The sequence below is a fragment of the Rhyacophila brunnea genome, unplaced genomic scaffold (genome assembly GCF_057557595.1).
Source record: "Rhyacophila brunnea isolate RB1 unplaced genomic scaffold, BYU_Rbru_1.0 scaffold_17, whole genome shotgun sequence".
Classification (NCBI taxonomy): domain Eukaryota; kingdom Metazoa; phylum Arthropoda; class Insecta; order Trichoptera; family Rhyacophilidae; genus Rhyacophila; species Rhyacophila brunnea.
The window spans coordinates 18,839,571-18,851,754 of NW_028232827.1; the positions used below are offsets into that span (position 1 = coordinate 18,839,571).

The window sequence follows — 12,184 nt, forward strand, 5'->3', positions numbered from 1 at the left end:
TCCAATCGATTTTATATCTTATGCCACGGCATTCAAGCACCGCAATTAAGGTCTCCAAACACTTCTCCGTCCAGATGACTTTGCATTTATTCTTTCCGGTTTGGTTAAACTGCGTTGACACGATCCAAGTTGACTTGGACCAAGCGCCATCCAAGCGCACTCGTACGAGACAGCTTCATACTTATTACTCATATCCAAGCTAACTCAAATGAGTAGGACGCGGTCCGAGTAGCTTGGATAGGTGTAATTAGTATGAAGCTATCTCGTACGAGTGCGTTTGGATGGCGCTTGGTCCAAGTGTACTCGGATCATATTTGGATCGTGACAACGCGGCTGTAGTCCAAGTCCATACGTTGAACGTGACCACCCCATTTTAGTCAATAAATTTTGATAGTTTAGATTATATTGGGTTCCCCAAATTGTATCGTAGACTTTGCTATGAAGTATAAGCCACACTCCAATCTTTGCTCCAAACATCGTTTTCAGGATCTTTTGTACGAAAATCATAAGAGGATTTTCGGACGTGATGATTCAATATTCTGATCTATATATTATGAGAATTGGTTTCAGTGATAAATCTGGGTTTTTGTGCTTCAAGATAGCATCAAATTAATAATAGTATATGTCACCATTTTATTTATTCCGCTTGATTTCAGTGCTGCGATAGCAAGTAATATATATATTTTTTGTGGTTACTGATTTTACCACTCTAAAATCGTTATATAGTTTCTATTAACTGTATAATGAATACTGTAAAACTCAAAAAATATATATAAACTATTTTATTCAATATTGTCTAAACTTTTTGGGTTTCTCAATCATTGATGGAAGAGATAGATTGAAAAGAACAATAAACGTCATATCAATAAGAAGTAAATTTATGTTCATTTTCTGGTCTTTTGAATAGTCAAAAAGCTTCTGAAATGACATACCATTGACAAATTAATGTATGATTTAGGTCACAAAGCCCTAATAAATATCAGGCATTTTTTCAATTTCTCAAAAAGACCCAAACATTTCGGGAAAGCCTCTTTTCTAGGTAGACTTTTAATTATTTCTATCAAAATGTATACTTTCTCTTGAGTGCGTCGATGTACATACTTAGAAGTTAATCGGCGGAAATAATTCACTCCTTCTACTTTGCTCTGCTATACGAAATCAAACGCTCCTGATTTATGAGACAAGGAAGTCGATGTGACATTTTCTTATCAACATCTCCGATCTAATACTTCCCCCTTGTTGCTTCAGTGGATCTGAAGATTTCCAATCGTACATTTTTTTATAAACAGATTCAGAGATTTGTTTTCTGTCATTTGTTTTAAAAGGCGGAAATAATTTTACCAACAACATACACGTATTTTTTTTATGGAAAAACCTATTTTATGTTGTCGATTACACAAACAATTTTGGGAAGGTTTTCACTCAAGCGGAATTTAAGAACATTTTATTTTTATTTTATAGAGTAAATATATTATTTATCAACTTTTATTATTAGTCGTGATGATTGTCACATATATGGTTATTTTGTATTTTTTATTTTTTAAATATATAATTATTTACTTAAAGTATTCTTACATTGTATCTGCATGATATTATTGGCAAGGAAAATAATCGCTATGGAATTTACTTGAGCGCAAGGCGCCAAGTTTAAATTAGTCAAAAAATACATATGGCACAATTTTACCCCATCTTACGGTAGCCTTTTCAATAAAAAGTATTGTTTTTATAATCTTAAGCTATGGTATAATGTAACAAAAGGTTTTGGAAACAGTAGCCTTTAGCTTTAGAGTAACCATTGAATCAATGGGTTCAATTAGAATGATACAAAAATTGTATAGACATTACAATATTCATATAAATGTAACCACATTAGATAAATCCTTATCATTAATTTCAAGATAATAATACTATGATAATTTTATTTTCTTCACAATTTATTAAAAATATTCAAATCGTCAACTTTCAAAACGCAAACAAATGTATCAAATTAAATTCTAATTAATTTACGTTTTTTTACAATTACATTGAGTGTCTTTTTGTGACCTGGGTTTCGCCGCCTTACTGCGTCTCAGGCACTAATACAAAATAATGGTAAATGCATACTGACAACGAGTACAGTTATTTATCGTTTATATAACAAATTAATACAATAAAAGAAGGTAAAAACCTTATTAAATACTAAGTAAAAGATCAAAAGTATAAAAACTAATTTTCAATATTTCAGGTATCAAAAATTCGTAGTAGATACATAAGATGCTCACTATTAATACATTCAGAAGCAAATTAAATTGTCAATACAAATATACAATGGAATTTACGAGAAAACATGAAGGGAACTTATAACAATTAGCTAATTGGTGAGTGTGCATAGTGCATGATGATGCCGAAAGGCAAAAATCGGGTAGCAAAAAAACGACTTAAATGGAATATTACAAAACTTTAATTCAAAAATTTTATTGAAATTCTATCAAGTACAAATACACTCGGTCATTAGTATTGATATCTTATTTAGTCAATGCTATGCTATCAAAAATAACAATAATTGCATATTTATTATACAAACATAATAAATATTTTAAATAATTAATTATCAAAAAAAACAATATATCTCGATATATTATTCCTTTTTCCGTAGCTTAAAACAATTTTTTAAAAACCGTTACATCAAAAATAATTGACGAAAGTAAATTTTGTTTCGAAAATGTTTGAAAATAATTTCCAAAAGTCCTTTCTGGGGACCTGGGGGAAATAAATGAAAAATTACCAGTGTGTTTGCACTGGTGAAATTATGAAATAAATATTTACTTGCCCATCAAGTTTGCAGGCCTGTTCATCTCGCGAAAGATTTTTACCGTCTTATTTATTTATTGTTGGCTTCTATTGCTAGATTACTTAAGTAATGAAATAGCGTACCACTAGTTTGTTTAAGGTTATAATCCCGTGTTGCCCAAAGTAACGTATTTATTTAGTATTTTTCTATGTAATAACCAACTATTGCATGTTACTTAAGTTGGTCTTTATTATAGGTATTATGTAGGTATACTAGTTTTTAGATATAATTATTGATAATTCTACGATAATTGAGTTATTTATACTGATAGATATTTCGGGCTATAACAATAGAGTTACACAACTACAATAAAATATAATCATCTCTGAACTTTTTTTCAATATATTTTCATAACACTGTTGTGGACTGTAAATATATATATATATATTTTAAATTGTTCGGTAAAATATATGAAATGGTGAGATACCTAACTAGGTATAATAAGTACTTACTAAAAATTAAGTATTTTAAATTTAAATTATAAAATTGAATAAAATGCTTAGATTAAGCCTTACCACATTGACTGCTGACTAGATAATAACTTTTTATTTACCATATTTAAATAACATGCTAATTCTATCAAATGGTCACATAATCGTTACGCGTTAGGCGCGTCTTTAGAATCCGATGTATTAATCCATTATAATATAATATCATCTTTTCTCAATAAATAATAATAAATAAAATTTTAAATAGTTTATTAAAAAAATATGTATTATTGAAATATAAGCAATTAAAGTTTTAATAAAATTTTACATAAACTCCCGTTTCGACACATAAAATATGTATAAAAAGTATTTCATCAACAAAATATGGAAAAACTACCCTCACGGCGGCATTGTAAGCTGTAGGAAAGTTTTATCATATTGTTTACAACGATGTGTCTTGTATTTTATATAAATCTTATGTTTGACTTGAATTTATAATCAAAATATTTTTTTTTTGTTTTAACAGGCATTCGAGGAACTGGAAGGACTTTTATCCAAATACAATATTTGCATCGCGGTGAAGGAAAAACTGGTGAAAGATTCTGGGGTCGCCGAAGAAATTGCATATGACAGTATCGTTCTGAAACTACAGACAAAACCAAGAGCAAGGGGTATGTTATGAAAACTAATTGTATATTTTTGATAAAATTACATTTCTTATTTCAATGTGTCATTTTTTCATCTTCTTATGTATCACATTTCCAGTGACATTATGAACAAAAAATACATGGGAACTAATATAATTCTCGTTAATTGTTATCATCTCGTAGACTTAAAAAAAATCTTGCACTTAGTATTATTTTTTTATATTTTAAGTGGTTGTAAGTGGTATATTCTTATATTTTACGGTTTTATTAAATAATAATGCGATTTAATCTAGTAATATATATTTTAACGGTGTTAACTGTCAATATTCATAAAAATACTGTATTTACTTATTTAAAATAATATTCTGTACTTCCACTACATAATAGTGTGTTGAAAAGCAGTTTAAAATGTCATATAAAAGGATCAAAGCCGGTTCTTATCATTATTCTCTTATGTAGAATAAGACTCATTCACGACATGGAGTACTTAGTACTCCATGCCGGCTTTTATTTGAAATAAAACTAGTACTTTACAGTAAAATTATTTAAGTAAGTATTTTATTTTAAATTTAATATGTTCTTTTGTGTTCAACACATTTTGAATGGGTATTCAAAGGGCATTTCCATAACTTTTCATAGCGTTACTTAGTATTTTCTGCCGGAATGTGAATTGTAAATATTTATTATACGCAAATTACTGAGAATAAACAACAATAAAACGAATGTGTTCATAGATTTTCAACGATATTAGGAATATTTGAGTTGTCTGGATTCATATCTCACATATTCCAAAAATCGAATTTTTAAATAATCGCAAAAAACCACCAGAATACTGTTTTTTGTAATTAGAAGAAATGTATTGAACTTCCTTGAATATTTATGAGTGAGTGAGTCGATTTATATTATTATTTTTTTAAATATATATTGTACTCATAAGGCTGCACACCATGAGAAATAGAGCTCCCACATTATTCATTGAGAAATGCGAGTTATAACACCAACAATCAATTTTGTCTACGATTTTCACATGGTTTAAAATGACTTTTGATACCCAACAACTTTTCTTTATATAGATTAATTATTTCAGAATCACTTGGTTTATTTAACTTAAAAATGATAAAATTGCTAAATGTGAGTTATGAATATAGTCAAATAATTCTATGGAATCCATTTAGAATAAAACAGAATATAATTCAATATATTTTAAGTAAGTATTTAAGTGGATATATTTCCATTATTTGGGTTTAAACTTTTATTTGTTTCTGTGGTTATCTTTCCAATAAAAGGCAATTTATATTTCCAATATACATAAACAAGTTTTCCAATATTAGAAGACTTCTTCAAAATACCCAGATCGTTAAAAATAATCATTTCTAATTTTCCAAAATAGCTGATAAACAAAACAATGGGAAGTTGTATAAGTTAATTTATGAAGAAAACAGGAGGTTAGCAACTTTATCACCCGCATATAAAACGGTGTAAGTACATAAAGAAAATTTATTTTGCACGGTAAAGAAAAGGTTTTAACTTCCATGTCAGTTTGGATTCAGTGAAAGATTTATTGGGCCTCCGTCGGCGTAAACTTTAACAAATCATTTCAACATTCTGTCTGCTAGAATACAGGGACGCCAATCTCTTTTATTGAATGCAGAATGCGCCACTCAGAAAAGCGTAAAATTATACTGCCTCTTCGATTGATGATTTTCATTAAGCTACGCAAATGTTTCAATTACATTTTCTTCATATTATATCGTTTATTGCAGCGATTCTTATTTGGTAAATCGCGATCCGTACCGAACTGCAAAAAATAATACTGTCGGTTACCTCAGATTAAACGCAAACACCAAAAAATTAATTGGCAGGTCTATTTGAATTTCGCATAGATATATTCAAAATGAGAAAAAACTATCGCTCAAACACGATAATTACTACGATACAGTAATAAGTTCAACAGTTTTATTATGTCGCAATGGAGTATAATGATAATATTTGAAAGAATTCTGTACGTGCATATTATGGTTATTATTAACATGATTTTTTTTTAACTAATTATTACTTTTTTTTTTAACTAATTATATAATTTACTAACTATTTTTTTAAATTACCACATTTAAATATCATGCAACTGATGCGTTGCCCATGCAGTGGCCATTAGATATAATTAGCGTGTTATTTAAACGGGGTAATTAAATATTAATTAAAAGGTCTGCAGCGGATGGGTTTTAAATAATATCCCTCGATATTGATAAACGATTGAAGACAAATATAATTTATAACAATTTGAAGAAAAAAATGAAAAGTTATAAAAGTATAAACGGTATTTTTTTCATAGATTTAATTAACACACATATAATATGTAAATAAAAATCAATAGATGCAGTATGTGTGTTGGTACTGTAAAATTAAATAAACATTTTTATTTTATTTGACTTTCCATATTTCTACTCAATTTATTAAAAATAATAATAATATACATAATTTGAAAAACATCAATGAAACATAACCACTAGAAAAAATCTTTTTGAAAAAAGTACGACACCCAGTGGGATTTGCGACCATATGTGTTCTAACCACTACGCTAAGTGTACTGCGATGAAGTTAAGTAGTAGTTTTTACAATTCTCATTGTAGCGCTTTCAAAATTTTGTAAATTGTACGTGTACAAAAAAAAATATAGTACAAGTATAATATTTTTCTGGGGTGTTTTTAAATTTTACATGTTCAATAAAGAGTGTTACATCCTTAAATTTTATGAATTATTCAGTGAATAAAACAATAGTTTATTGAAAATAATACTATTTTTAACGTAAATATTTATCCTAACGAAAGCATAAACTAGCGCAAACGGTGCCAAATTGCTAATTTTCATCTACATCCATATTTTTTTACTAGGATTTATTATAAATGAATTTAAATAGTATTAGCTTGTCTTTTTTTAATTTAAAATCCCTGGGGGTCAAATATTTTTTTATGACAGGTTAGAAAAATGAAAACTGTAAGACATCGGGTATTCTTGGGGGTATCTTTTAATAATAATATGGAATACTCGTGGAGTCTATACTGGTAGAGAAGAATTTAAAACATTCACTTGAAGATCCCCAACATGCTTTGAAAATAAAATATATACTAGTTATATAGGTAAATGGGATAACAATAATACTCTTTTCGTAATGTACTAAATTAAAATTATTAAGTTTTGATGAAAGATGTATTGACATATTGCTTAATATGTACAAATAAATAAAAATCATAACACATGCTTAGATATTATCACTAAATCGACTGAATGTAATATGGCTTTGATTTAATTTTTACGGATGGTTTGTGGCATAATTGTTCTAGATATTTTGAAATAGAACTCTCGCAACAGCCCTGGCTTAAATCATTTGTTTCTCGCTCAAAGTTGAGTTGAGTCTTGATAGCCACCCGTATAATGGAAATATGTAAATTACTATATTTAGCGTAATCTTGTCGCCGGGTCCCATACAAGGCACAAGGTCACTTTAACGAAGAGATGGCTTGAATTAAGATATATCTGCCGTTTGAAGACTTTTGTTTGAAGTTATTTCCTCGATTATCTTTCCTTTGTTCATATAATTTACCGGATTTAGTTTTTTCTCTGAAATCCTAAACTTTCAAGATTTATGTAATTTAATTAGGTAAAGCATTAGCTTTGTATTTTTGAGTATATGGATCTTTTACTAACTTTCAGACCGTATATAGAAATAACCTTATTAAAACGCTTTTCATAAATGGGTAGGTACTGTATTAAACTATACATCATTATTGGTATTTTATTTATTTTTGTTTAACATATTTTATACAATATTTATTTGAACAACGTATCACTATTTATTGAAAATATATAACTTTTCAAGCTCTCATGAACATAATATTATCATCTATTAGAGCCTGAAAAAAAGATTGCTCTAGCCAACAAGCTACTCAGACATTGGCAAAAAATACGTTTGTTTGAATCCCACTTCTAACAAGATTTTTTCTAGGGTTTTTCTCAATATATAGTTCTAAGGCTTTTCTAAGTTGCAAAACTGCTAGATTAAAAACTCAGTAACCTCTACAGAATATTTTATTTTTACAAACATAATATTATTAAAATAAAATAAAAAGATTTAATACCTTTAACGTCGTTAAAATTAATAAAAAAATATTTGTAATAATAAAAAAAATGCTGGTGATAAATACAAACGACTTTTCAATTAGATTCCAATTTGCTCGTATTTAACTAAAAAAACAGAGCTCGATTTAATTGTTTATGAATAAACATATTACAATGGAAAAGCATTTTCAAATCAAAATTGAGACGATTATAAAAAAGGTAAAAATGGAGCTACGTGGGTACTATATGTACCCATGGGTAGTGATTAATAAATAACACACATTTTATATGATTTAAGCCTCACTAGAAATCCAGACCGTAATTCTGAGACTGCGAATGGTTTGTTGGTTGTTTTCTCAATTACACCCACGGTGGCCGCGCGGCATAAGCGTTGGACTATCACGCTGTGGGTCTCAGGTTCGAATCCTGGGTCTGGCAAGTACACATATAGTTTTTCAGTTTGTGTGTGAGTCAGGGTATGGACCTAATAGGTTGAGCAAGTGGCTGACATCCATTTCTCGTAAAAAAACAAAATCTGTTAATACAAAACCTCTACTCTGTGGAGGCCCATATGATCCTATTAGGATCGGACATGGTAAAAAAAAAAAAAAAAAAGCTATAATAGACCAATGACAACCGTGGACTACAAAAAAATCAAAATTTTGCGGACCATCAGCATTGGAATAAAATAATAAAAATTTATATTTACACTATTTTTGAAACAATTGTCGAAATATAATACAACCCCACTTCAAATGTTGGGTTTATAGGTAAACTACGCCCCCCCCCCCATCATTCTATGAAAAGATTTATGACAATATATATGTGTCATTCATTCCAAAAATGACTTGTGAATTCATTGTGAACCCTTGTAGGTCCACGAGTTCTGAAAGATATTTATTACTTGAAATTTATTATAAGCTTATAAAAATGAATACTAACTATTTTTGAACTGCAGAAAATTTTTGCGGCCCACCCAAAAATCTTCGCGGACCACCAGTGGTCTGCTGACCACCGGTTAATAAACTATGGTATAGACGTATGGATGACAAACCAAAAGTAGAGGCTTTCGAGATGTGTAAATATATCCTTGATATTCTTTGGACAGTCCGGGTAACAAATGCTGACGTCCTTAAACGAAAGAGAAGGGTACTTAAATCAGAAAACTATAGTACCTTGAACATAATATTATTACAAGACGACAAATGTGTAGTATTCCCAACTTATCATCCAATGAAAGGTCAATGGTAAACGTAGCAAAGTATGACGTCGCAGTTTGTGGCTTATGAACGTATGTGATTGTTACGACTGCAGTTCCGGTGAACTGTTCCAGGTGGCAGATAATCAACCAAAAATCACCCTGATAGTTAAGTAGCTGACCTCCGTTAGGGAATTGCTTGATAAATTGTTAAACCGTTAAAAAACCTGTTATTTCCCAATACTATGTATGTACACCAATAAATATTAATTAATACTAAATCAATATAAAAATTGCTATGTAACAACTAACGTTTTTTTTATTAAATGTTTTATCAGAACCTACTTAAAACCTTTAGAAAATAGAAAATATAATTTACGTTTAATAAATACTTTAGTCAGATATAATTCATACAACTCAACTATTGTTAATACTCGTATCGTGTAAACAACACCTTAATTTTAGAATCATAGAAAGTTTTTAAAATGCCCAATTATTTAAATAAGAACATATTTAAACAATTGTAATTTATACATTTTATTTTTGTGATACTGTTGTATTCATAAAATAAACAACGGAAAAATATTAATTGCTTATAATATAAACAATATTATTTTGTGATTAATTATTATTCATAGTGTAATACAAGACGAGCCACCATTAACAAACAATTTTGTAAATAGAAAAAATATTGATCTTTATTAAAAATTACTATACTAATAAATAAAATACTTATTTAATATTAAGTATTAAATAAAGTGTTTATCAGTAACCAATATATTTTCAAAGTTACTAAAATATCTCCCCAAAAAATAATAAAAATTATATTAGATACATTTTTAATAGTTTCAATAATTATATAGTTATTGCTATTACACTAAATTCAATCAAAACAATATGATAATATTTTTACTAAACATGGACGTAAATATTTCCGAGCAATTTCATTATTATAAAAAACTAGGTGGTTGGTAAGCAAAGTTCTACACCTTTTGCTCCTTTTATGGTCCATTTAGCGGTTTGCCTGGAGCGATTATGAATCTAAAGAGTTTTTAACCAGTTTTGCGAAAATTCTTCACCGAATCGATCCCTCTAGGGTCATTGCTGAAAACTTTTTTTTACTCACTATATTACGTTGAATTTTTATACTCTGGAACGAAAAATGTTACGCACATGTACATATTTTATGAAACCGTTTGCTTAAAAAAACCTCTTTGTATTATTTTTTAATATTCGAAATATATTTTCAATACATATTGCGGAAATTTTCGATGTAAGTACTCTTACTTCTATTTTAGGCTTTGTATTTTGTTGTTGAAAAACTTATAGTATGTACCTTCCTAAATAAATGTGCAAAAGCAATATTATACTTTATAAATTATTTAAAATTAATTCCACGAAATTCTTTGTTTATCGATAAATATTTATGTTATTTATATTAAACTTTAGCTAGACAAGTGATTTCCAACCAGGTTTCACTAGGATTTGCAAAAACATTTTGACAATAAAGTTACTAAGCTTCATGATATATTAATAATTATAATATATTGCATTAAAGATGCTTTACCCACCTGCCTAGCAAAAATTTACGATGACATTGTGTACTGTGCAACAATGGATAAAGGAATAAAACATGATGAATTAAAAAGTCAGTAATGACCGTCATCACCAATGCTCGTTTTGTTTCTGTGAAAGCATTTAACGCATTATGTAGCTAGCTACTCTTGCATTAAATTTATTCAGAGAAGAATATTGATTTATTTTTCAATTTGTTAAGAAAAAATATGTATTTACACTGCAGGAGAATATAACATATTTGAATATACTTTGGAAAAGTATTTGGTGATTTTCATTTACTGGCTACCAATAATGGCGCTCAGTGCAGGTATGTAGATTATGAGAACTTAGGTGTTGCAATTACTTCTGTGACTTGTGAATAAATAACGTCAATTAAGCCGATAAACCTTGAACACGTACACAACAAAAAATGTTTAGAAAATGGGTCTTTACAATGTATTGATTTGTACTTAAATTTGAGTGAATATTTCGGCGTCAGCATTTTTCGTTTTCCCAAAGTACTCAACGTTGGTAAGGTTTTCGGATAATTTATCAGTGTACGTAAATGGTTGAAACTTTAAACGTCAAAATAATGAATGCGAAGGTTGTAAAGCTCCGAGTCAGCGCTGTGAGGATTAAATAGTGTTTTCGCTAAAGCTTCGATCATTAAATTTCAGGAAACTACCTAGTCTCAAATGGGACGCAGCATTCAACGTTTGTCTTTATATGCAGAATGTAGTTTGCTTTCTATTCCATCATTTTTTACGTTAATTTATATTAAACCATCATAAATTATCAAATTTTATAAGAGTTTTTTCAACCTTTAACTATTATTACTACACAGATGATATTAATTTTGTACATTTTAATAATAATTAGATATTGGGAAATTGAGAAAATAATAGTGAAATGGTAGTACATAATCTGTGAAGATTCTTCGCAATATGCTCAATAATACCATTGAACTAACAATACTACCATAAGCAAATGTATTAAGATAACAATGTCCATTGTTCATGAACGCATCGATTTGAATATCAATATAGATTTTTAGGTATATATTTCGAAAAAGCTGGTTTATTTAAAAGAAAATGGGTTAAAAATTGTGTGAGCGAAATACATAATATGCCTGACTAAGCGATTATGTGCAGTGCGCTTGAGAGAGATGCAGCGTGGTTGTTCTATTTATGCGATCGCTCATGCATTTTTTTCACATGCGTCGGATAGATATAGCGTATACGTTACAGATAGATAAATCAAAGCAAATGTATATAAGATTAGTTTAATTGAAGATATAAAACATTTAAAATTACATTCAATAATTATGTATATTGTGTCTCTCGTAATCTAGATTCTAGAGCATAGGGCGCTGGGTTATTAATTATCCGGTGCAGGTTTGATTCCCGGT

The 12,184-nt window shown here is 28.9% G+C and overlaps 1 protein-coding gene across 1 annotated transcript in view; it reads left to right on the top strand.

Annotated features, from left to right (window-relative positions):
- The window catches only part of LOC147073791 (metabotropic glutamate receptor 2-like), a 411,881-nt gene that overhangs the window by 150,376 nt on the left and 249,321 nt on the right, over nucleotides 1–12,184 (top strand). Inside the window, exon 4 of the mRNA XM_085944815.1 lies at nucleotides 3,785–3,929. Coding sequence (XP_085800941.1) covers nucleotides 3,785–3,929 — 145 coding nt within the window. The remainder of the gene's footprint in view (nucleotides 1–3,784; nucleotides 3,930–12,184) is intronic.